Raw genomic sequence first — 27,652 nt, 5'->3', positions numbered from 1 at the left:
TCCTATGTAAGAAATACGAGACAGAAAGAGTTAATACAGTTAAAAGTCTCAGGGAAGTAAAAGTTCAATTTGACCTCATAGACATTTTAAGGAAGAGCACGGGAGACGTTTGTTATCAAATCCTATTACATTATTATATACGTAGATATAGCGTGCTAGCGCACTCCATACCAGTTGGTGGCAGTAATGTACCATAACGTTGTTTATCAACCGCTAATAAACGTCAGACGACGAAGATGGTGATGATGATAATGATGACGACGATGATCTGACCTATTGCAGCAGCTCATACTAAATCGCTGCTTTTGCCGCTAAAACTAAACTCATTTCTGCCTGTACCTAGACGAGCTGCCCGTGTGGATGAAAATAAAAGAAATGAGTTTTAAAGCAAGCAAGTATTGTTTTTACTTGTGATCGCTTTCAGGGTGTGCATTATTCCTGCGGACATCTGTTGCAGCATCGGCGTCAGCGTTATGTGAGTAAAGAAACTGTCGCTTCTGCACATTTACAGTTAAGTTATTGGCATGTTGTGATGGGGGGTACCGTACGTAGATTACTATATGAAATCCTACAATTTAATGGTGACTGGTTTATTAATAACAACACACGGGTCTTATAATAAGCCTGGAACATCTGTGCTTTTTTTGAGTTTTTCCTTTAAATTCGGCGCACAGATTTTCCCCTTGAAGGTCTTCAGTAACCTGAAATTTCAACTTGAAACTGTGTTTGGTATTAACGTTTTCTTGCGTTTTGGTAGGTAAAGATGGCGTGAATAACGTTAACCGATAAGTACTAAACCTGAAAATAGGACGTTCGTTGATACGTTAAACTTTGGCTGGTTAAATCTAGATAACACGAGTTTAAGTGATGATTTAATTCTGTGCGAGGTCTGACAGGATTAGTTAACAAAAGAACAAAAGTAACCTGTGACTGGTATGAGGTCACTTCAAAGCTAAATTAAATGCGAAATTTGGGGTCTAAAAGCAAACATATTTAAATGACACGTCAGTAGAAATAGTGGACATTTTCAAACGGTTATAAACATTGCTCATCTAAAGCAGCCGTTAAAGGCACTAGAAAATGTTGTGTTCTTCGATACATTAACCTGTTCATGAATCAGAGAGCGTGATGACAGGTCCCAGGTTTGTATTCAGATAACACATGGCATCTCTTAAAAGTGAGGAATCAGCAGTTGAACCAGGAACCCAAACATAAAACATACAAATTCCAAAAACTAAAAGATAAAAGGAGATGGAAATTAAAAGTTAACCACTGGTTGCAGTCTGTAAAGTGTAAAGGCATAAACTGATCCAAACGTTATTACTGCCTCAGATTTTACCTCGCAGTGTTTCAGTGCAGAGAAACTGGACAGCAAAGACTCAGTCATCCATGACAAGCGTCAATATGTTCTGCAAATCCATAGTCTTTGGATGCTAAAATTCTTGCTCCTTCCCAAGATGTGGCCTTTTTCAGCATCTGTCAGTCAACAATCATAACATGTGGGCGAATGGAGCCGCATGCAGCTGTCTCGTGTTAAATATCCATATGTAAAGATAAAGACCCTTTTAATCTGAAGTGATAAGGTTCTTGCGTTATTGTAACTGATTTGAAGGCAGAAAGACACATTATTGGAGGTCAATATCAACCATATGGGTTTAAAAGAAAAACACTAGAATGACTTATTTGCTTGTGAAGATGCTTTGTCACTGTCATCTGTCAACATACGTGGGCAGACAAGATTCTGACAAAACTTATCAAATACAGTTCTCAACATTGACCCCTGCACTTTTTTATCTTTTAAATGAAGCGGCTGTAGGCATACCAGGAATGACAGTGGTGGATATATCTTTTCTCACCGAAAACGCGATAAGTTGTTTCTGTCTGTGTTTTCCTTTTTTTCTACAGTTTCAGAATCAGTGTTGCTCAAATCCGCAGCTGAAAATGGGAATCTCTGGACTGCTGCAGTTCATCAAAGATGCAGCAGAGCCCATCAATGTGAAAAAATACAAAGACCAGACCGTGGCTGTGGACACTTACTGTTGGCTGCATAAAGGAGCATTTTCATGTGCTGAGAAGCTCGCTAAAGGAGAACCAACTAATCAGTAATTATTTCTTTTAGTCTTGCTGAATGAAAAAGAAAATCTGTTCAGAAATGTGTTAACACTTTACAATGTTCTTGTAATGGAGAATGAACGTCCAGAACTAACTGTAATGTCATTTTGTCAAATCCTAGGTATGTGTTGTACTGCATGAAATTTGTGGACATGCTGTTGACCTTCAGAGTTAAACCAATTTTAGTGTTTGATGGACGCAGTCTGCCTTCAAAACAAGGGGTGGAAAAGGCTCGCAGAGAGTGAGTATTTACATTTGTCAATGAGTGTATGGATGCATGACTCATGTCCTGAGCAATCATCTATGACCTCACAAGTTAGTTCTACACTTTAAAAATCTATACAAACGTTCATATGAATTCATATGGTTATTTTAAATCGAAAAGCCCATCCTATCGATTGTCCCTAAAGTGCAAACTGTAGATACATGCCAAAGTGATGTCAAAAGTATTAATAACACATGAAATGTTTGCACATTTCATTTAACAGTTAATCACACAACAAAAAGTGTGAGTTGTCTTAACCTGGAAGACCTTTCTTTCTCACTGGGTTGTGTGCAGAACTATCCATCTTCTTCTAGTACTTTACATAAAATCCAGATATCTGAAGTTAACAATCAACTATTCACACTAAGCTCATCAAGAGGTTGTCTTCTCCAAATAATGAATATTTCTCACCTTTGACCTTTGTGGTTCATTTTCAAGGCACAACAACAACAACCCACGTTGATCTTATAAACTGTAAGTCATTCTGGTTTGCTTTCTACCCTCGTGAGACCTATAAGGTTGACAAATAACATAATTAAGTTTCACTGATTGGAGTATTGTAAGCAACCTGACTGTGTTTTAATGATCTCACAGGACTGATTATTAAATAGTTGAAGATATTTTGCTTTTTACCTGAAGGGCTTTCTCTAAACTTTTTTGTTTTGGAAAGTTGAGACATGTCGGTGAAGGTTCTCAGTCATCCTGGTCATGGTCTGTGTAGTAGATTCTTAGGGCATCTGGACTTGTTAGGGTGCTTGAAGATGTTTCACCTCTCATCCAAGAAGCTTCTTCAGTTCTAAATTTTGGTGGGGAGTGCAGAGTATTTAACCTCTGTGGGTACTGAATGCCTAAACAAAAGGGGCCGTAAGCCTATAGGCTCATCCCTGAAGTGGTCGTCGTTAAGGGCTCTGATGGCCTCTCCACCCCTCATGTCGTTAATTGGGTTGTTGTGGCCACCTGAGTCGTTACAGTAAAAAGGGTCATTTGAATGAGACTGGGCTGTGAATCTCCTGGGCAGAGATGCCAGGAGGGTCCTGTAAGTGGGGGACAGGTTGTAGTGGAGCCACCTCCTCTGTTGAGGGAAGGCTCTTGGTTAACAAAAAGGGCTTCTTTTACTCCTCTCTCAAACCACCTGTTGTCCTGGCTAGAATATGAACCTTGTCATCTTCAAATGCGTGTCCCTTGGCTTTGAGGTGCAGTTGGACTGCTGAGTCCTGTCCGGAGGTGTTGGCTCTGACTGCACTGCGCTGCATATACCACGTTATCTAGTTTGTGTCTGGGAGTTTTGTCCTTTGTGTGTACCAGTTTCTGTCTTAAAGTGTTTCTGGGTTTGTAATGTACCAGGATCTGTTTTTTATTAAAAACCTCCTGAGTTTCTCGGATACTCCTGCAATGTATGGAATAGTGATGTTCTTCCTCCTGTTGTCCTCCTTCTCTGTTGTCCTCTTTTTGTTACCTTTCATGAAGGCCCAGTTTGGATAACCACACGTTTTAAGTGGTCTTGAGGATTGTTGACACTTCGTGCCATCACGGTAGTTGTTGTGGTCACATGAGCCAAGGTGTGACTCATTAGTGAGTCATTTTTGTTTACATCACTTTGCGTTAGATATGGTGCTGAGAGAGAGAGACGCACACACACACCATGAAAAAATGGACCGTACAAAAGAGACAGGAAATGGACCGTACCGACACAAGCTGGACCCTGTTCCAAAGGCTCGGTACCTCCAACAAATTAGTAAAATAGTGATAGTGATATTTATTTGGGTTTGCACATTGTATTTTCAGTTGTTACCTCATTTGCAGTGTTATTTATGTTTGCTTTTGTCTTTTGCTTTTGGCACCTTACTTTCACTGTTACTGGAACTTTAACAGAGTCACTGCACAAAAAGGTTTGCAATAAACTGAAAAGGCTTTAAAACAAGAAGTGTTCAGACATTACTGTTTGAGTAAATGGCATGGTCTCACAGGACTTCTTATAGCTCAATTAAAGTAGTTGGAATATAGTTTAATACATTGCTACTGAACTACAATATTTATTATCACCATCAGGCATAGTTTTATTAACTTTATTTGTAAAGTGTAGGCCTGGTGTTTGTCACCATATGAGCAAGTAACAGGTGAGGAGATTTTCCTGTGCCTGACATATCAGTGACTGATGTTGAGGATAAATAGAAATAAGCAGAGGAAGATTAGCAGCCATCCATTTTATTTCCAGAAAAACACCACCAACATCAGTCTGAAAATGCCATGAACACACCAACATGTGTCGGGTGATTGCGTTGAAAGTGATGTTTTGTCATCTCACGGCTGCTTTCCAGGCCATTCGGTGTCTCCTTGTTAGCTCACAGATCTGAGGTCCTTGGCTTTCCTTCCATGTTGGAAATGAAAAAAATCTCACCCCATTGTTTTTATTTACAGAACGATCATGTGAACGATTGTGGCGGATAACGACACTGCATGTTTTAACTTGTGAAAACAAAACAACAGAACACAAGCAACGTTACGCATGCGCGCAGTGTAAACACACTTTTCAGTTGCCCGCAAAGCTCACAATGCATTGCGGCTTTCCCACTCCACGCTAGGTCACACTTTTGAGCCCTATGAGGAAGGGACTGAGTGTCTACTTCATTGGTGAATCCGCAAAAACAAGACCGTGTTATGCACATGTGTCAAGACTCGCCCAGTGAGTGATCACTGGCCTGGTACCAGCTGGCTGGGAGGCCAAACCCTCAATGGTGTGGAGGGAGACAGACCTGTTTGGGAGGGGTGTTTCTATGCAATCAATCATAATCAAACATAACAATCAACTAATACAATAAGTAAATCACACAACATAAACATGGAATTACTTTAATCATAACAAATCGACTGAGGTATTCTTGTACGTCTTCATGTTCTTCACGGGGAGGTTGCTCACAATCACTTGTTTTTTTCCAAGGAAAAGAAAGCTGAACCTAAGTCAGCGACTGTAGCAAGTTTAGTTAGATGGCAATGAAGTCAAAACTGTGCAAAATTGTATTGCGTCAGGCACAACTGCTGCAGGGGGAACAACAATATTATTAATGGCTTGAAGATCTTGAACAAAGCGCCACTCATTAGGGTGGTTTGGTTTGGGAATAGGCAGAATAGGTGTGTTACATGGGCTAGTGGTTGAAATTATTATGCCTTGATCCATCAAGGACTGAATGACACCTTCAATGTCTGCAACTGCTTTTGGTGGTGTGTAATACTGTTTGATCCTTGGTAGTGATGCATTTGGTTTTAATTTGACCTGATGAGGGGAGCTGAAGTTAAAAGACCCACATGATATTTGTATTTTGCCCACAATATAGATGGAACCTCAGAGGGAGGGTCCTGGCTGGTAACAAAACTGTTTGGTGGCAAAACAGTGTGTTCATCCAAGGTTAACATGTACAAATTCCTCCTACATGTGTTACTAATTGTGTGTGTGTCCCCGGCACAGCCTGTTTCAGTGCACAACATTGAAACCATGTTCACAGGTTCACAGCCAGGAGCTACTGCAGCTAGGGCTGTACGATTTTATCGATTCTCCGATGTATATGACTGAGAATGGCGAATATAAACGCAGCACCTTCATCATTAAAATCAGATGTGTGGGAGTACTTGGATGGCACTGGATTTAAAAAGAAAAGAGGAAGTGGCGAATTAGATTGAAATCTTTCGGCGTGCAAGTTGTGCCACACCAATGTTAAGTACTCAGGAAATACAACCAACTTTTGAGCACACCTTAAACGTCACCGCTTTTGTGTTCACTTGTAGGTCAGAGCCTGTGGGCATTAAGTTACTCTGTTAAGATGTTGAATTATTTATCGAATCGTATCGTTGGCTGAATATCGTGATTGTATCGTGAGCTGAATATTGTATATCGTATCATATCGTGAGATTAGTGTATCGCTACAGCCCTAACTGCAACTGTGATGTGTGGGCGAGAATCTGTCCTGTTAGACAATGTGCCTTGTAAGTTGGACAATTGAAAGGCATAGCACATTCCTACAGACCAACAAACAAACACTGCTCACTCACCAACACCTTTTGTTGATTTAAGGTGCTGTCGGCCACCTGCCCGTACTGTGTTGAAGGATTATGGGCTGCGGCGCAGTAACCGTAAAGAAGAGGCCTCATGGTCAACATCAGGGCTGAACAAGGAGGAGAGGTTTTTGCAGTTGGCTGAATGTTGGTGACTGTAAAGTGGAGAGCATGTTAAAATTTGGCACAGACCAGCAATACAAACAGTTTGTTGCTTTTTGCAAAAATTGAAATGCAAATGGAGCTTTTACATCGGGGAGAGTCAAAAACAAACTGCCCAGTGTGCAGTGTATAGTTGCATGATGGGCTCACATCTGAAATCAGAAATGAGCGTGTTGGATCAGCACGTTCGACATTTACATTAGAATTTTGTGAAAACGGTTCATGTTGTGGAACACCTGACACACCTACGGTGGTGGTAAATTCATTTGTGGGCTCACATAAATGATCTTCAGTTCACTTGAGCCGGCAGCATTAGATCTTCGTCTGGACTAGTGGAAAGTTGAATTGTTGCGGTCTGAATTGGAATTGAGGATTCTGATCCTGTCCCTCCCTGACCTTCTTATCCTGTGTCTCAGTGTGACTGTGTGGTATGGCAGTTGCACAGCACAGGACAGGAAAGATTTAGCCCGGGTGGTGAGGACAGCACAGGGGATTGTGGGCTGCAGTCTACCAGATCTGGACTCAGTCTACACTGCCCGAGTCCAGAAGAAGGCAAGACACATTGCCACAGACCCCACCCACCCGGGCAACAAACTGTTTGTACCGCTTCCATCAGGAAAGCGGTACAGGAACATTAAAACCAGCACCAACAGACTCAGGGACAGCTTCTTCCCCAGAGCTGTTAAAGCAATAACCCCCCTACAGTGAAACACTCACGTCCCACCACCCTGCAAGACTTCACACATACACCCTCCCCCGTCTATCTGCATACACACACACACAGCATACACATAGTCTGGCACTAAGTGCACTTTTTTTTTTATCTACCTCATTTTGTATTTTGTATTTTAGATTTTTATATTTTCTCTTAAGTGTGCAATTTTAATTTTCTCTGACTATTTATAAGTGTGCTTTTAAGCTGAGAATCTGCACAAAATTTCATTATGCTTGCATAATGACAATAAAGACTCTTGAATCTTATGTTCTAGGTTGGAATGTGTTTTGCTCACCCTCGGGTGCAGGATTACAGTATGTGCCTTGTGTGTTGTCAGGCATCGAGAACAGGGTCGGAGGTGGGGGTGGAAGCCATGTTTGTGCACTCCCAGGAGTGCTCCATTTTGGTTGTGTGAACAACAGAAATAACAGAAAATAGAACTATGTTATATTGTTATCCAGTTTTCCTCAGAAACGCTGGTGGCCTTTGCCATACACAATAATCCAGTTTGATTCATACCTGGTAACCAGCATGCTAAGACAAAGCCTCCTTTATCAGAAGCACTGCATTCCAAAACAGTGCAGCATTGTTTGTGAGTGACAGTGTGGAGAAGAATGTACAGACCTGTAGACAAGTGAGAAACAGCCCCTGCAGAAACACTAACATCAACCTCTTAAAGACACTGTTTTTCTTAACAAGGAAGCTGAGCTGTATCTGTGACTGTTCAGCTTTTCTCTTCGCTGCTGCATCATCACTGACTCCAACTGAGCTTCAGATGTCTTCCACAAAAAAAAAAATCTTAGTCATTTCCACTGAATTGTCTTTTTCTAGGTGTGATGTCATTATCTGGTAACACAGCCTTCACTTTTAATTTTCATTTTGTTTTAAAATCTTACTTAAGTTTCTTTCTAACAGCCATTACACGTGTTCCATTCATGATTCTGTTGCATTTATTTTACCTCTCAGGCGCAGAGAAGCCAACCTTCAGAAAGGCCGACAGCTACTACGCGAAGGCAGGCTGTCTGAGGCCAGAGACTGTTTCACCCGCTGTGTTAACATCACACCAAACATGGCTCACAACCTTATTAAGGTGAGAACTTCGTCATTGTTGCTGATTTGAGTCATCAGTCAAGAAGACTTCCAAGTCAATTTGTTAGTCAAATCACTGCATTTTTTTTAGCTGTCATTGTGTACAGAGCAACCGTTTGAACCCTACAGATTCACGTGCTGCTCTCTTCTAACAAAAATGTTACTATATTTTATTCTTTGTGGTTTTATCAAGAAAGTTGCATTTTGGTGAAGTTATGTTGGAAATGTTTTTGTCTTGTTTTTTCAAACCAGGCTGCAAGGGCGAGAGGGGTGGACTGTATTGTGGCTCCATATGAAGCTGATGCTCAGTTAGCTTACCTCACAAAATCTGGTTTGGCCCAGGCTGTCATCACTGAAGACTCTGACCTGCTGGCATTCGGCTGTAGAAAGGTACCGTGTTCTTGACCCAGGGGTTGCATTGCCAACTGCATACAAATGTAGAAAGATAGAGGAAACCTGATGGTTGTGTCATTCACACTGGAAAAAGTTTGTATATGTAGAGAGGGGCTCTGGTGCAGACTTAGTGGGCTATGGTAAAAACAACAAAAAGGTTAGCTAACCCCCATGAAAGAGAAACAGAATATATTAAATAAGTGCTTAGTTAGTGCTAAAAGAACCTAATCAGAATGTTTCAGTGTTGGTAGTGTTTACAGAAAACCATATTACTGAAAAAGCAAACACAATCTTTAAGAAATAGGCACATGAATCACTGCTCATACCATTGCTACCAACTCAGTAATCAATTGCCTTTCACAATTGCGCAGGTGATTCTTAAAATGGACAAGCACGGCAATGGCCTGGAGATAGACCAAAGTAACTTGGGCCGCTGTCGCTCTCTGGGGAACATTTTCACTGAGGAGAAATTTCGCTACATGTGCATCCTATCTGGCTGTGATTATCTGCCCTCCCTGCATGGCATTGGCCTGGGCAAGGCCTGCAAGCTGCTGCAGCTGGCCAGAGACCCTGATATTCTGAAGGTGAGACAATGAATTTGGACTATGCATTTAGCAAGGTAACTCTTTGGGGTTGGTATTCCAAAGTGCTACATTTACAATAGGGATAGTTGGAAAAAATGTACAAAGATTTTTACACATTATTCTCCAAGAGGATGAGAGAGGAATTGAAGTGAATTGACAACATGCTGTCCTTGATGCACATCCATTTATAAATCAACCATTTGAAGTGAATTGACAACATGCTGTCCTTGATGCACGTCCATCTATAAATCAACCATTTGCTAGTAAGAGAAGATGCAGCTCAGTTACTGCAGCCAGTTAATATGAAACGAAGTGGAGAAGAAAGCAATACCTTCTGCTGGGATCACTGACTGCATCTGAAGATGAAAACATGAGAGCTCCCCAAGGAAAGCCAAAACACCTTGATTGTCCTCTGGTGACTGGCTGCAGTACAGGTCATAAATCATCCTCAGGATGTCAGCTGATGGCATTGCCAAAATAAAAACTCAAAGTACACTTTATAATTTTTTTCCAAAGGCGGTTTCGTTTAGGTGGTTATTTTAGCTAGTTCTGGAAACACAAATGTATGATTAAAAGTTCATTTTTCTGAAAAGTTCAGATATTTTCAACTTGTGTGCTACTGCATAACCAAAACCATAAATGTTTCTAATACATCTAGTCACAGAGTAAAGAATGGTGTTTAATATTGGATAAAAGACAAGAATTCCAGTTAGACAATAAGAGTTGCACAACCTGAAAGTTCTAGTTTTAGTCAATAAATATGAAACATGAATAAGTATTAAGGGTAAAAGTATACATCATAAGTAAGCATTTCAAGTCAAGCAACATTTTGAAGAATGGTGAAAGGTTGTCTAAACAGTTACTGGTATGTTTTGATAAAACAGTCAGCAGATGTACACAGAAGGGAGTCAGTAATCACATTAATATAAGATCAACATAAAAATTATTGTCTCAGTAAAAACTTGTAGCAGTGCTTCTGTGTTTATTGGAGGTTCTTGTTTTCCTGCCAGGTGATCAGAAAGATGGGCCAGTACCTGAAGATGAACCTAGTGGTTCCCGAACAGTACATTGATGGATTCATCAGAGCCAATAACACCTTCCTCTACCAGCTGGTGTTTGATCCTGTGAGGAGGAAGGTTGTACCCCTCAACCCATACCCAGAGCACATTGATGTGTCCACCCTCAGTTATGCTGGACTGTATCCTCTTGTTCTCAATCACAACTGACAATGTGCTACCCTTGTAAACAATGGAAATGATTTAGTGTTGCTGTTGTTTGATTTAGAAATGTGAAATTGTACATTCTTTTCCATCACTTGCATAGTATTGAATCCTTGATGAATTCAGTCATCTGGGAGATGACAAAGGCTTGCAGATGGCCATGGGAAACATTGATATCAACACCATGGAGATGATAGATGACTTTAATCCAGACAAACCCATTCCACAGGTATCAGATCACAATCAATGAAAGGATGATCAAAATGAAGCATCACATTTCACTTAGAACAACTTTCCAACTGTCTTTTCAGTCTTCAAAACACCGCAGCCACAGCTGGATTGACTCAGCAGCTCCCGTTGGGTCTAGTATCTGGAGCAGAGGCTTCAAGTCAGCATGTGAAGCTACACCCAGGTCTCCTGCCTCCCCAGCCAGGCCTACCTCCACCAGGGCAAAGGAGAGGGTCATCTGCCTAGAAGGTCAGAAGCTGCCCTGCAGAGAGCTGCAGGTGAAGAGGCCAAGAGAAGGTGAACTGTGAACTTACTCTATGCCTTTTAATAAAAAGACATCAACTTAACCAACATAACACTAAACAACTGAAGGTTACGTTAATTTGTTTATATATTTAGATGTTATTTCTGGTGACTTGATCATATTGATTCCAGGATAAAACAGCTCAGCTCAAAGAAATTAGTTTAAATCAAAACGAAAAGTTATCCGTAAATTGGAAAAAAAAACAGAATGAAGATAAAAATCTCATAAAAAATGGATTTGGAATTTAGTAAGACAGAATTGGTGAAAACTTCAGCATCTCAGTCTTTGTGTCCTGAAGCCACTAATCTACCACTTGTATCTGTTCGCTTTCACCTCTGACTCTAGTTTGCTCAATACTGATGTAGTTTTTGTCTGAAAGTTCATTAACTTGTGGCATTATCAGAAAACATTATTTCACAGATTGTTCTCTTCACTTGGAAATATTTGATCATAGAAATGATATAAACTGAGCTGATAAAGGATCAGTCATTATGTGTTTATCCACCTCTGTAACTGGCCTCGCAAAAATACTGCAATCTGCAGAATAGGAATAATACAACAGAAAAAGGTAAAAGCAGCCTATTGGGACATGTGGAGTTCACTTGTCTTTTGTCTCCAGACTGCAGTATATCAGACCAGGGTGTGATGCAGCAGTACTCCGCCTTCAGTCAGAAGCGATCCAGGTCAGATCAGCAGCCAGACAAACAAACATTAACCCGGCAGCTTCAGCCACGCAACCCCTTTGCCACCCTGCTGCAGAGAAGGAACCAGGAGGCTGTGGGGGACAGCCAGGCTACATGCAGCAGGTGACATCACAGGAATTCCACACCAATGTATTCTGGTGTGAACCCTGATAATGATGATGATAAATTGCACAGACGCAGTAGAGTTCTGCCTCTTTAGGGTTTGAACCCTAAAAATAGGATATTTCAGTAATGTATCAACAATGCCAAGCCAGTCTACATGTTTGATCAGTTAACCTGCGTGTAGTACAAATAGTCATGTACTGAAGGGTACCTATACCTGGGTGTCACAGCACAAAAACAACACATAACTGAGGTACTCAAAATATAAACTTTGATAGCTATTCCTATTTACAGCAAGGTGAAATATGTAATAAAGATTAGATTCAGCTCCAAACAACATCTAATCTCACAAAATAGGATATTGTCTAAATATTAATATCACTGCAGCTTACCTTGATGTATGATGAAGATGATTCTCCAGTTTCCAGACAGTCCACAAACTCTGAAAGACTTTCTGATCGTATCCTTGTCTGGTTTGTCCAGTGATAAGTTAAATCAAATCAAACCAAACCTTATAAACCAAACCAAACCTTATGTGTGTCCCATACTGTACCAGAGTACCAGTTAATCCACTCTGATTAAAATGAAAAACTCACGATTTGGATCTTATTGGGGTTTTTGAGTCAAGGTTTGGTTCATTTCTCGTTGAGATGACAATATATACATGAGTTTGTTTTTCCCAAGAGATTGGGTAACAGCCCGGTCTGGGCTTCCGTAAAGAGGGCTGCTTCAATGCTGCAGGGATACATTGATGGTTTTTCTTTTCTTTCTTTTTCGCTTCCGCCAGTGACACAGCAGGGTGAAGTCGCCTCAAATGAGTGGCCGTATTTGAATATTACCATACTCGTATGACTTACTGGGGCCACAGTGCCGACACAGTTTGGTACACCACCCTTCTTTCATCGTCGTCATATTTTACACGGAAGCGAACATGCTCCCATGCGGGCGACTTCAATGATGTGGAAGACTTTTCAGGTTCTTCCACTCCTCTGCTTGTCATGCTACCACACTGTTGTTTAGGTAATGCTGCGTTCATGTGTTGTCCGGCACATCGGAAAAACCAATTTTTTATATCAATCAGAGCATTTCATACTTAAATACAGCGATCCGCAGTTCACGTGTGAACCGAACCGTGTAGGGCGAACCTTGCTGTTCACGAATCAGCAGTGATCCGTTGCACCAATATTTTATTTGTCAGTGAATCATAATACAAGATTAGACATTATGATGTTCTCTAAATGGACTTCTTTGATTTTTATTTTTTTCTCCCTATGTCCAACACTTCTGTTAACTGCCCTCACCATTAATAAAAAACAAAACAAACAAAAAAAAAACAAAACGTATCTCCTACTGAGCATGATTATATTGCTGAATTTATGAAATTGAAGCAGTTGAAATGTACACTATATAATAATAATAATAATAATAATAACTTTATTTATTTAGCACCTTTCAAAAACCAGGTTTCCAAAGTGCTTAACAATCATTAAAAACAAAATTGACAAATTGTACACTGAATAGAATGCAATAAACAATATAAGGTATAAGGTAAACACACACACACACACACACACACATATATATATATATATATAAAGAGAGAGAGAGAGAGAGAGAGAAAAGGAAATGTATAATTTAAAACCAATAAATTTAATAAAAATAAAGTTTTGGGCCATCCAACAATTTACATCAGTGAGTCAGTCGTTGGCAGAATGCACATTATTTGACAGGTACTCTAATTTTAGCCGCAGTCTGTATGCAATAATATGCCAAAATAATCAAGATCATCACTTTTGCCACAGTCACACAGTCTTAGCACGTAGCAATGTTAACACTGTATATTACCCTGACGTGGTTGTGTTTTTCTCTTGTGTAGATTCTTCAGCAGTTGTAGCTCAGTAGACAATCTGAGCACAGAAGAATTTGCTCAAAAAGATTTACCTCCATTTGTGGAGCCCAAAGCTGTGACTCCCACTCAGAACGACTCTCCTAGCACCCAGAGCAATGACAGCGATGGTCCTGATGTTCCACCTATGGACACCCCCAGTCCACCTCCATCACCAAGTACCACATCTCCCAGTTCAAGCAGTCAGGGCCTCAGACTGTTTCACTGGTCAGGCAGCTTCACCTTGACTGAACGATTGACAAAGCCCACTTCAGGCCTGGAAACTTTGCAACAGTTTCAGTATAAGAAAGAGACTTCTTCCTCTTTCACAAAGACCCACAGATTCACTGGAGACATGTCACCCCCATGTCCATCTTTCACTGACTCAGAGGGAAAGGACAACCTCCTAGACTCCCCTTCGTTCCAGGACAGCATTTATTTCTCACGGTCCCAGCCTCAGCTCTCTCCCTGTCACAAAGAGGAAGTTCCCACCTATGACTTGTGCCTTTCCTACCAGGAGGATGCTGCATCTGTATGTTCATACAAAGCTCCACCCCTGTCAATACATCCCGTCTTTTTGCATCAGTCTTCATACATATCATCATCATCATTTCATGACTCATCAGTTAGTGTTTAGAAGGCTATTTTGGTATCATGGATTTGTGTTCTTACTGTGTTCTGTCTTTCATGTGCTTTCTCAGGAAATGAACTCAAGCAAAGATATGGAGCCAGTGCAAGGTTCCACACACTTAACAGAAGCAGATAAGAAACCTGGTAAACTGAAATCAAAGGTGGGTTTGCCTAACATGTTGCAGATAATTGGCTGAATCTTAGGTACTCTTAAAAATAATAAATATCCCGAATATAATATAAAATAGAAATAATATATATCAGAGGTTTTTTTTTACCATTGAACAGAGGAATAGAAGGCTTGTGACAGCCTGTTAGGCTGTGGTACAGAGCTGTGAATTTCTAATGAATTTCATTAGCATGCATCCAACCTTCCATGCATTTTGTCTAATGTGTATCAAGTATGCTGGTATAACTTGTCATTCCAAACGATGCAAAAAGCTGGCGATGCCTGTGAGTTTCATTGATCATGTGCAGTACGTAAGTCTGACAACATGAGGCAGCAGCATCTAACCAAAGTAACTATGTAACTATGACCAGTCATAGTGGCAGATTCATTTCCCTGCCTTTACCCAAATATCAAGCAGTGATGACGATTGATAAATGCGTACTGTAATTTCGAGAGACTGCAACATCTATTTTACCCCTCTCGTTTCCCCCTCTTCACTCTGGCTGGCTATTTCCTCAAGTGAGAATTGTTTTTTTCAATTCATTTCCAAAAGGTAAACAGACTGGGGTGTATGTGGAAAGTTGAAATTATTAACTTAAATTAATGTAGACCAACTTTGTGAAAATATAAAAGTTTATAACATTAGCCTAATATTACTTCATTTGCAAGGTATCCTTCTTGTTCACCAGGTATTTAAGTTGACAAAGTAATGTGAAATTAAATTCGTTTGTAGTTACAAAAGCCTACATTCCTAGATATTTTTCAGTTGAATATGCAGTTTTTAAACTATATAAAAAGAGAATGTCTGTGTCAGTTCTGGTACATTTGAATGAAGATGTTGGGATATGTACTGTAGATGTTAACTGAGTTTGCCTTTTTGAAAAATGTGATAGTGACAGGCAGTTGCAGTGAGGCAAACCTTTGTCACAATTCAGTGGTTCTATAAAGTCACACCCACTTTAATTATTATAGTACCCTATTACAAGATATAAACTTTTCACATTTGCGGCTCCCTCTAGGGGTGGAATATGCCAGGGCTGTGTCACTCTGAGTCAGTTTTGCCTTATGAATGGTTCTATAAACTGAGCCTAAAGACGCAGGCGTTGAATTTAAAAATGTTAAAATTTAAAAAAAATTCTTGGATAAGTTCAGCAAAGACTATAGATGATTTGTGAATTTTTGTTTTAAAGTTTTTTGCTGTATGAACGTAGAAAAAATAATAATAAGAAGAAAGAATAATGAGGTCTGGAGAGAGCAACACTCCTTGGAGCCCTTACTATCATGCTAATTTTTTTCCATTTTTGTTACATAATTGGATAAAATTCACTTGTCAGTTTGTATAAGCATACATGTACAATAAAATATTAATCATGAAAACGATAGCTTTAAGCAGATGTACTCAAGCTTTTGACTTTCAATGTGTGTTATATCACCTGGTATAGTGGAAGTGATGCTTCAGAATCCGGACAAATTTTACAATTTTACTTGATCATTTCAACAGTTATAACTAGTCTTTTGTCCTTGTTCTTACCCCTCACAGATACAAAATTGCATTTGCCAGTGATTAGTGACATGAGTGACATTGCTGAGCAGTCTTGGCTAACATGCCTCTTCGTTGTCACATGGAGGTCAGAGACACAGTACCTGTGGAGTGGTTCCCATTTTTGATAAAGGGAACTGGAGGATGCTCTCCAGTTTTTGGGGTATCTTCTTGGCCTTCCTGGGAAAGTTTATTCTAAGCTGCTCCCAGATTGTTGAACCTCACATTCAGTAGAAGTAATGCAACTTTGTACATAGTTGTATCTCAACCTTTTGCAGATGACATGCATAAGCAAAAGAAATGGATGGATAGATGAATCTTACTCTTGGATTTTTTTTTTAATTCAATTTACAGTTCATAAATACAATTTATTTACAATTCACATTTTTTTTTATCATAGTAAAACATAGAATGGAATTTTCCTGTGTTTTAATATTGTCCCCTGTGTACGGTCTATCTCCTACCAGGTTTCAGGTCTGTCAAAGCCAATGTCCAGCCTCCAGAATCAAGCAGCAAAGGTGCAAACACTGGGTCCAGCCAGGGCCAGTGGACTGAGGAAAAAATCTGTGGGTTCTGGGAAGAAGACCCCCTCCAACGATGAGAACAAGCCTGGTGTCCAGGCCACCATCAGCAGCCTCTGGAAAAACTTCAGCTTCAAAAAGTAAAATTGTATTATTTCATAAACAAAGATACACAAACACACACACACACACACACACACACACACACACACACACACACACACACACACACACACTTCTAGGCCATACCTCTGACATGGAAACAAATTTGGCTGTAGCAGAAGGCAGTTTGTTCACCGAAGAGCTGGAGAGCGGTACAACAATGAGTGTCTGCAGGCAACAGTGAAGCAAGGTGGAGGTTTCTTGCAAGTTTGGGGCTCCATTTCTGTAAATGGAGTTGGAGATTTGGTCAGGATTAATGGTATCCTCAATGCTGAGAAATACAGGCAGATGCTTATCCATCATGCAGTACCATCAGGGAGGCGTAGGACTGGCACTAAATTTATTCTGCAGTAGGATGACAACCCCAAATATACAGCCAATGTCATTAAGAACTATCTTCAGCATAAACAAGTCCTGGAAGTGATGGTATGGCCTCCAAAGAGCCCTGACCTCAACATCATCGAGTCTGTCTGGCATTACATTAAGAGACAGAAGGATGTGAGGAAGCCTACATCCACAGAAGATCTGTGGTTAGTTCTCCAAGATGTCTGGAACAACCTACCAGCTGAGTTCCTTCAAAAACTGTGCGCAAGTGTACCTAGAAGAACTGATGCTGTTTTGAAGGCAAAGGGTGGTCACACAGAATGTTGATTTGATTTTGATTTTTCTTTTGTTTGTTTACTTTGCATTTTGTAAATTGATAAAAATAAACAATTATTATTTATATTTTTGACAGCATTCTTGGTTTACAGCATTTTTTCACTCCTAAAACTTTTGCAGTACCGTATGTTCAGGTGAAGTGTGACAGTTGACAGCTGAGAGCTGCTTGCGATTAGATGAGTGTTTGGGCTGGAACCTGATTCTGTGGCTCCACCACCCAATCACTGCTGCACAGTCACAAGCTCCGAAAGACGCCACAAGCACAAGATGGCAGCTCTTGTATCTGGGATATTTTGGCTTCACTTTTGTGCAGTGGGAAGAAGTAGAATGTCCTCCATCTTAATATATGTCAGTTGCATGCACACACACCTGTCTTGTTGCTGCAAATTGTGAAAGTGAGCTTGCATGTCTACAAAACTCAACGCTTGCACAATGCACAAGCTTTTATCACCGACATAGTGTGAAGCTGCTTGAAAACAACTCCTCTTGTGTTTTTCAGAGATTCCCAGAAGATGACTCCTTGTAAGAAGGCTGAACCGATGTCTCCAGTCAAAGACAACTTGCCAGCCATCTCATCACAGACAGACATGAACTTAATCAGCAGCTGCTGATAGATGCTTTTAACGTTTCCCCCAATGCTGCACTGTGTGAGAGTGAAGCTTTTAAACATACCATTTATGTTAAAGGTATTTCACCAACCTGTATTTGTTGATGTAGAGTTTTAATAAAGCAATTGTCTTCTGATCCAAATGTACCTCATGACTGGTGTCAAGTTTTCTAACTGTGAACAAGTTGTATTAACTGAGGTTACATCACATCTTCTTGCTATTGTCTGTTGCTTCAGCGCAGCAGTCAAAGAACGTGTCACCCAGCTGTAAAAATGAACAATACATACTTGAGTGTTTACTGAAGATGCCCTACCCGCATGCAAGTTGAGGAATGTGGCCGGCGTTCTTCAAAACGGTATCGAATACCTTCAGCTGCCGGCCTGAGCACACTGAGTTTTTCAGTTCCATTAAGGAATAATTTTCCATTTCCAGATTTTTTTCATTTTAATAATTCTATAAGTGATGAGGTTAAACTGGATTTTTTTTTTTTACATAAGGTGAAAAAAAACAAACTAATAACACAAATCTTAGGAAAAAAAAAACGTGTAATAGATTCTTTCTAATCAAATCATGCCAACCAGCTCTCGACCCTTCAGGTTTATCTATAGGTATATACTGGTTGTGGCCAACATTTTCAAAACTGGAGAAATGCTACTTTATTTGAATTTCCCATATTTTATGCACCTAATTAACTGTTTGATTTCTACTTTTTGTCAGGTTTAATTCACTGTCATCATACAAGATTACATAATTATACGCTACAATATTTTACTCACAAAAACAGATTTATTTTATCTAGAATAAACAGTAAGTCATGGTGGCTAACACTAGAGAATTTAAAATAGATGTCATGAGTAAGTCTCTTTGACATTTCTGACACTGCCTGTGGTACTTGCATTATGTATTTACCTTTCTCCCATACTCACCAACGTGGCCATGACATTTCTGTAGGACAAAAGTTTTACAACTTACATTTAAATGTATAACTCCACTAAAAACAATCTGTGCACGAGAAGTGATAGCTGAGCAGAATTATAGGTTGACCTTAGTCCCTATTTCAGCTGTATCTTTAATGTTAATGATAATTGTTGCTCAGTATTGAAGTGTTGTCAAAAAGATGGATGAGAAGCAAAGTAAATTTTATTACATTAGTCATTCCACAGTGTTGCTGTGGGGCAGAATACCTGAGCTTATCCAGATACCAGACATGCTTCAGTCGCTCTTAAACCAGCTTTATCTATTGCACAAGGGCCAGTGGCCTCACTGACTGATTTAACCTTGACACATGTTTCCGAGTTAGGACTCAATCTAGAACAATACAAGCGAAGAGGCAGTATTAGTGGCATGTTTAGGTGCTTCATGCTTGTGCAGATGTAATGAAGATGGATTTAGAAATGGAAGCTATTTATGTAAGTAAAGCTTCTGCTGTATAACAAATACAACAATACGTACACACACACACACATATATATATTTATTTATATTGTTATGTCAACGTGTGGGGGCATTTTTAGCATTTTGAGCATTGGTAGGGGTGTGTCTCCCTACCTGTATGGAATACTGCTGAAGAATTAGACGTCTGGGTTTACTGTGTCTCTCCTCTGCATGACAGTATGGTAAGAATGCAGTTTCACAGCATTCCCTTTTGAAAACTTTACACAAGCAGAGACCGCATCAAGACCAGATCTCTTTGACTAAAAGTTTGTTGTTGGAGCAATATCTGAGCAAACAATCCAAAATCGATCACACACCAATATGTGCCCATATTAATTATTATTCTGTAAGGATTAGAATGTATACACATTACTCTGAGGCAGATCTTTTAGACACACAATAATTGTTTAAAGTTTCAAATGTTTGAAGTTCAGTAAACAAAGAACTGCTGGAATCTGAGGTTCTCTGAAGGGCTTAAACTCAAATAAACAAGAGGATCTCTGAAAATGTCAGCAGTTAGGAAGAAGGAAAAAGAAGTAGGTGAAATAATCTAACATTTCGGTATATTCAAGGAATTTGACAGATTGATCAAAACTAATGATTAATTAATTCATTAAATATATTGTCATTATGATTAGTATATTCAGGACTGATATGATGTAATACCAGGTAAGCTTTCACGCAGTTTGGTACTTTGCACACAGTGAAGTGTCTCCAAAAAGTATGAATCCCCTATAATGTTTTCCCCTTTTATTCATTTTATAAATGGAATCATGGTCAATATAAATTGGCTTTTTTGACAAAAAAAAAAAAAAAATCAGCTAAATTTTTAATGTCGAAGTGAAAACAGATTTCCACAAAATAATTTCAATTAATTAAATATATATAATGTAAAATAAGTGATAAATGTGCATAAATTCCTTCCCTTCTAGTCAGTATATCGTAGATACTGTCGTAGGTGTCTTGGTGGCCTCCCTTACTGGTCTCTTTCTTGCATGGTCATTCAGTTTGTGAGGACAGTCTGCTCTAGGCAGTTTCACTCATGTACCATATTCCTTCCATTTCTTAATGATTAATTTAACTGAACTCCATGGGATGTTCAGTGACTTGCAGTTTTTTTTGTATCCATCCCTTGCTTATACTTTCAGTAACATTTTCTCTGAGTTGCACTTTTGTCTTTATGGTCTAATTGTAGCCTGGAAAATTAATTAACCAGTGACTGGACCTTCTAGACACAGGTCTCTCTATACTAGTCACTTAAGACAAATTCACTGCAGTCAGATGATCTCCATTTCCCTAATTGTGAATGGTCACTTTAACGGGGGTGAATATTTATGAAATCACTTGATTGTGTATTTTATTTAATTGACATTATCATGTAGAAATCTGTTTCACTTTGACTTAAAAAAGTTGGGGTTTTTTTCAAAAAAAGCCAAATTATATTACTGTGATTCCATTTACAAAAGCAATAAAACGAGAAAATATCCAAAGGGATGAATACTCTTTATAGATACTATACAGTTTGATGACTATCATGCAAAACTGTAAGGCCCATAAGCTGATAACAGCAGGATTTCATATTATTATAGGACTGTCTAAACCCTAACTTTAATGCTCTGCTTACCGTTATAAAAGAAACTCTTCCATTCACATGGGATCACATTTTTCAATATGCAACATCTATATCCTAAAATATTCATATAAAATGGTGCTGTTCACATAAACAACTTCACCAAATATTCAAATGCATCCAGCTTGTGTTATATCGGCCTCTATATGCAGTAAACATACACCTACCACATCTGTGTCGAGCAAAGCCTCACTCCACAACCGAGCGTCAAGAGTTTCTATTGTCTTGTGTAAGGTCACAGGTGGGCTAAGTTTTAATGCCATTGCTACAACTTGCCATCTGGTCCCTTACTTTAAAAAATGTATAGAAATGAATTGCATTGTTTTACTTAAACAAAATTATGTAACTGCTAAAGTTGTCTTGTCTTGTCTACTATTGTCTAATGACACCTTGTTTTGGAAGAACAATTTCTTACCATCTTTTTACCACAGAAGGAAACCACATCATTGTAAGTTTTCACCGTAAAAATGTGGTGAATTGCTAGCAATGGCTATACTCCTATGGCCTGTAAATTAAAAAGTATTACACTTTAAAGACAATTTAGGTACCTTTTTTTCTAAATAACAAATTATTTAGAAATAACCTAATCGGGTGTAGAAAACAGCGATTTCCTTGGCCTGGATACAGTTAACAGTCCTGGTTTGGGACTTGAGGCTCCCTCACACACTTGATCTGAATTACATACTGGCATGTACATGATGTCTACCCCCACTTACAATACACCTGTGAAACAATGTACTGGTAACCTTTCAGCACCTTGCAAATATCAGTGAGTTGTCAGGAGTTTCACCAAAGGAGTGTTTGCCCCTTTTGTGATTATTTCATTTGAATAAATGTAAATCACTTTGCAACCCTTCAGGTTTATCTGATAACCCTTTTGTTGCAGGACTCTGGTGGGGGTTTAACAGATACTGAAGTCATGCATCCCCTTAGAACATTTCTCACCAGTCTTTGACCAGAATCTTTCTCTAAATGTTTTAAAGAAATTATTCTTTTCATGTTTTATTCCTTCTGTTACCTGCTCAGTCATACTTCCTGTCAATTTTATTTCCTAACATCATCTAAATATGGGGGCTTTCTCCATACTGTCAGGAAAACTTTATTATTATGAATTTGTTTTCCTAAAAGAAATCAAATTTAAAGACATTCAATCTAAGATTACAGTATTCAGCCTAATTTATTTATTAAAAGACCATCTTGGTGCTCTGAAGGGCCCAAACTCAGAATTGTCCAGAATTTACAGCCAATGAACCAAACAAGGTATATAACCTTTGGCACTTGGATTGAATGAATGAGCTGGTGTCTGTGTCAGGTTCAGTGCTGGATCACTTTTCTCCACATGCTTGACATGCCTTTCCTCACAGACAGATCACACTGCACACCATAACCAGGACAGCAATGTCTAAACGCTCACCTCAACAGAGACACGTATGACACACAAACCCTCCGCCCACCAAACTGCATCTAACAAGGCACCACAGTTCAGCACTGATAAACAAAGAATTTTGCTTTGAGCTAAGAGGAAAGCCAACTATGCCAGCAATGCTGTTGACTGACTTACAAAATCCAGTGCTGCAAAGCCAACAACATACTAGTTAAGTTGACTAATGCAAATATAACAGTTGCCCTGTTGTAACTGTAGAGGAGGCGTATCTGTCTGTGTCTTTGTTTAACAGACCACAGCATACTCTGCACTGATCCACAGGTATTCATTAAAAAGCACAAGTTTAGACCTGAAGTGAGGACAGTGAATGAAACATGAATTGAGGACCCATGTTTTTTCTGACTCTAGAAACACCCTCAGCTAACAGATGTATACCAACAAAATCCACCCCTCATTCTCAATGTGCAGTCAGTATTTTGATCATTTGACAGGCAAATCCAAGTTATGCATATTACCAAATCCAGTGGTGTCACAAATACAAAATCTGTGAAAAGTGCCATGCTGACAGTCTGGAGTTGTGGAAGACAATCTTGTTTCTCATTCTGAAAAGAAAAGTCTAATGAAAATTATCAGTTTTACATGAGAAATTTTGCTGTGCATCTTTAACAATCTGAAGGCAGATTCTCAGCCACTGCTACTAGAGTAACTTCCATCATACCTCTCTGTATATTTACATGTCACAGATGTCTAATGACTAGCTGCACTCTCGGTGCCTGTTCAGGGTTTCATGCAAAACCTGGTAAAATGAAAGACAAACAAAACAACAAAAAGTAAAATTATGGACAGTAATCACTGTGAATTATTGTGTAAAGTCATGAAGATTTTAATGAAAGAAACCCACATGTGCCCTTATTTTAATGAATAGTTTTTGGATGATTTTTCCTTTATTGTTTCTTAATCTTTAGTGTTAACCTTCAGCTTTAATTTTTTTTTAATTTAAGTTACTTTATTAATGCCAAGCTGGGAAATTACTTCTCTGCATTTAACCCATCACTGACTGAAACACACACACATGCACCCTGCAACATGCAGTGAAACACACAGGAGCAGTGGGCAGCATCAAGCGCCCAGGGAGCATAAAAGCTGCGCACCAGCAAGTTCAACCATTTTCAAGTACGAATCACACCTCTAAGGCTTTAAAATCTAAAGTCATCTGGTCTTAGATAACAGCACAGCACCAATATTGCTTTTTCAAACGTTCAGAGTCATTTGCTACAAACAGCAAATGATGGGGACTGTGTTACTTGAACACTTTTAGAGCTTAGTGCAGCATGTCATTTATGGTTGATCATGACTGTCACTGGACTGGAGCAATGGCCTGAGATCCAGGGAACAGTCCTAAATTGGTTCAAGTCATACGAGCAAAAAAAGTTAGTGTGGGGAATGTTTCTTCCTCCTCTGCCCAGATTACTTGTGGGATTCCTCAGAGCTTTGTGCTAATGCCTCTGCTCATCTCTATATATGCTTCTACTGGGTCATCTCAACAGGAAGCATGGCATCTCCTCTCTTTGCTGTATGGATGATATATCCACTAAAATGCCATAGACCTCAGTCATCATGAGAGCATGCAGCCTCTCTCTGACTATTTCTAGGACTTGATGCTCAATGAACTAAAAACTGAGGTGGTTTTCACTGGCCCCTTCTGACTCCACCAGCATCCTCATTCCTCACACTCAGGCTTTCTGACCATTCACTCCTGGTCATCTCTTCCCAGTCTGTGGAACAAACTGTATAATGCCACACTGAACCCAAGAGAGACCTGTATTTCATCTGTCTGCATATTCCTCAATAACAACCACCACCCGTCATTCTCAATTCAAGGTAGGCTTCTCAACTGAGAAAGCCGTCCTTGCATTGACAGAGTTGTGCTCCCTCAGCTCTTTCTCCATACTCCTAATCTGTCTGTAGCTATCCAGCACCCCAGCATGTGGAGGGTCTTAATTAAAAAAAATGGTGTCAAAAATTATACTGGGCTTCCTCTGCTGAAAATTATACATACCGAATTTGGATTCCCCAATGGCTGATTGATCTCCAAGTATCTCAGTAATTATGAAGATTGTTGTTCACAATATGTGGCAGATTCATTCATTAGTAATTGATTGATGTATTGGAGGCCCACAGAGATCACATAGACATAAGCCACAGATTTTTATACTACATCGTTGGGTGTGGCTGCAATTTTATATGAATTACACAAAATCACAAATTTGTCATTATTGTCTGAAAAATAGGGACATCACATTTTGTAATGCAGGGTACTGTATTCTTTTAATGTTACTGGTCATGATTTGATATGATGAAACCATCTTTGTCTTGTCCGTTACATCTGGAAGCTTCCCCAGAGATTTTTATATAAGGTATGTTCAACAGATTTAGTTCCAACAATCAGCACTTACAGCTTGCATGCTGATCAATGATGCAGTGATGGTACATTCCTCCTATCTGAACTAAAGTCTACCTGGAGGACTGGAAAGACAGAAACTAAACTCAAAATTGCTCAGATTCATTTACTTATCAAGGGTCACGTGCTCATGCACTTTTAAATAGGTTGCTTACAAAGCTTTAGCTTTACATTAAGATTTCCCTTCACTGGAAGTAGAGAGCCTAGTCCAGTCCTTGAAAAACAGCCCCATACTACACCTGAATTCAGTAATAATAAGGTGTGTCTGAATACTTTTGTATATATCACATTAATTTTCTCATAGGGCTTTATGATCTAATAACAGTAGCAATTCTCCAACTCTCAAATAAGACAAGCAAAAATGTGTTCTTCAAAAAAAGAACAGAAATACACCATAATGACAAAAACATCTTGCTGTGATTTGAACCTTTCCATGAGAAAGTCACATGATGTTGTCTCCCTCTAATCACTGTTCTTTGACCTTAATGTAGAAGGGAATGGATTTTATTTTAAATAAAGCACGTCCTTCATTAAGGAACTTGCTGTGCTAGAAAAAGTGCTTAACATTAAAGAAAGACTCTCACGGGCGAACCCACAGAAGAGATCTGTGGGTTCGCCCGTGAGAGTTTAACGTAGTTTCTATTGCTCATTGTTTATCCATTGTATTCACTGACACCACCCTTCTCTATTTCTCTGATGCACAATCACCACATTTTAATAACTGACTGAATGGGCTGGGTAGTGGCTAATGATGCATATATTAGTATGGTTCTAAGTAAAGCCAATGTTCATGTAACATTATTTTGAAAATACCTGAAATGCCTTAAATGATGGTCTGAGAGTTTAGTACAAGGTTAAATCAGCATGTCTTTGACACAGAAAAAAATGGTACCCTATCTTTCTATTGGAGAGGAAGTATTCACTCCGTATCATCATATTGTATTCCATTAGAGTGATAGGCGTTTATATTATTGTGTGTCCCTTGTATATTTTTGTGAATTATGTGAAACTGAAACACTGCTCAAACACAGAGCAAACAAATTAGACCAATCAGATCAAAATCAGATGATTTACTTAGAAAAAGTAACATTAAAAACAGAAACAATATCAGTATTAGAGTCAAAACAATATTTTACTAAATGTACTTAGCTATTGTCCACTACTGCAGAGTTAAAGAGGAAAATGCAGAGGATAAAACAGTATTTAAGTGATGTCCCAATGCAATGAAATAATGGATGACACGGAGATGAACACTACAACACAACACAGAGTACATTACTGTTTACATCAGCACATCCACACAATATAGCTTTTATACCACAGCCATTTAACAAACAAAAATAGACTCTGTTTTAATCTTTATCCATTGTTTAAAATTCGACAATGAAAGTAAAGTATATTCTTTACCTTGGAAACAACAGCTGACAAAAACTGCTAAACAGTGATGAAAATTCTCAGTGATAAGAGAAAAGAACCTTTTGTTTCCTATTATCTTGACATACCCCAACTCATTTTTTCAAGATTATGAAATAATGAACTCCTGATCTCAAGCGTTGTTATTAACAATACAAAAAAAGTAAAATAATTGAACTTTGTGGTGAGATTGTTTTGTTGACTAATTAATAAATGTGTTTATTGTCAGAAGAACTCAAGAAGCTATGTGTCACTTGATGGGCATGTAAGTATTATGCAATCTGGACAGTCAAGAAAACACTCCCAGCAATCCAGATTATCTCACATGACATCAGCCAATCAAACCCACGCCAGAAGTTTATGTTGCATGTCATTCATCTTGAGGATGTATTCAGAACAAACAAATTCATGTCAGATCACCTCCAGTTTTGATCTTGCAGTAGCAAACGATCTCGCCCAGTCTGTAATCACTGACATCTCAGAAAAGCACACAGAGGACAAAAGCAAATCCAAAACAAACAGAACACTAGTGTGCTAACACAAGAACTGCAACACATACTTTACTACATAAGAGAAGAACCTCAGACAAAATAGATGACTTGAAAACACACTTTTACATGAAAGTGATGGAAATCATGCTGACAGGAAACATCACAAACTGGCATCATCTGTGCACAGCCCAGGACAGGAACCGCAGCGAGTATGTGTGATATTAGTGAGGTGAGGTATCCATACAGTACTCATGCCAGCCACGGCCTGTTCACCCTGCTGCTGTCTCTTGTCTTTAACTCACCCTAATAAAGGGAATTTAGTGTGCATTTTGCTATGCAACCCTGTGTTGTAGAACTACAAATAAATAAACCTTGAAACTTGTTTTGTAGTTATGTATTGTTCTAATTGGTTGTGGTGGAGCTAATTTTTACTACTTCATTAAGTCTTAGATGGTCTAATCCATAACAATTATTTTCATTTGTATTTTAATAGGATCTTAATTCATTTTTAATCTTAACAGGAAAAGTATCTAAAGTCACTATAAACCCAGATTCTATAAAATTTGAGTGTTAACCAGGCAACGTCAAAAAGTGACTGTAAGAAACATGTTCAAATTCAAAACGCCAGATGTCAAAATGGAAGTTAAATGAAGTGTGTAAGTGAAGTGTTCATTTGTGAGACAATGTTGATACATGTTTGTTTCTTTGTAAACCTGGTTAGTCCTGTTAAGCAGTGGTA

The 27,652-nt window shown here is 39.0% G+C and overlaps 1 protein-coding gene across 2 annotated transcripts; it reads left to right on the top strand.

The window, feature by feature from the left end:
• The first annotated feature begins 250 nt into the window (after nucleotides 1-250).
• On the top strand, nucleotides 251-18,246 carry exo1 (exonuclease 1). 2 transcript variants are annotated; one of them, XM_046402028.1, is made up of 14 exons: nucleotides 251-475; nucleotides 1,906-2,102; nucleotides 2,234-2,353; nucleotides 8,268-8,391; nucleotides 8,643-8,780; nucleotides 9,155-9,367; nucleotides 10,378-10,565; nucleotides 10,714-10,816; nucleotides 10,899-11,112; nucleotides 11,739-11,925; nucleotides 13,802-14,342; nucleotides 14,512-14,601; nucleotides 16,617-16,810; nucleotides 17,992-18,246. In XM_046402028.1, the coding sequence occupies exons 2-14, from the start codon at nucleotides 1,942-1,944 to the stop codon at nucleotides 18,101-18,103; spliced, it is 2,385 nt and encodes a 794-aa protein (XP_046257984.1). In that variant the 5' UTR covers nucleotides 251-475; nucleotides 1,906-1,941; the 3' UTR covers nucleotides 18,104-18,246. The 2 variants fall into 2 exon arrangements, with proteins under 2 accessions (XP_046257984.1, XP_046257985.1); XM_046402029.1 differs by lacking the exons at nucleotides 16,617-16,810; nucleotides 17,992-18,246 and adding an exon at nucleotides 16,150-16,526.
• The last annotated feature ends 9,406 nt before the right edge of the window (nucleotides 18,247-27,652 follow it).

This window comes from Scatophagus argus, chromosome 10 (assembly GCF_020382885.2).
Source record: "Scatophagus argus isolate fScaArg1 chromosome 10, fScaArg1.pri, whole genome shotgun sequence".
Lineage (NCBI taxonomy): Eukaryota > Metazoa > Chordata > Actinopteri > Scatophagidae > Scatophagus > Scatophagus argus.
Note: the sequence above shows the minus strand (reverse complement) of the source record. Positions and strands in the feature narration are given on the sequence as shown.

Coding starts and splice junctions, on each gene's coding strand:
- exo1 (XM_046402028.1), top strand. CDS start 1,942: ATGGGAATCTCTGGACTGCTGCAGTTCATCAAAGATGCAGCAGAGCCC. Junction 2,103..2,233: donor AAAGGAGAACCAACTAATCA/GTAATTATTTCT, acceptor GTCAAATCCTAG/GTATGTGTTGTACTGCATGA. Junction 10,817..10,898: donor CAGACAAACCCATTCCACAG/GTATCAGATCAC, acceptor CTGTCTTTTCAG/TCTTCAAAACACCGCAGCCA.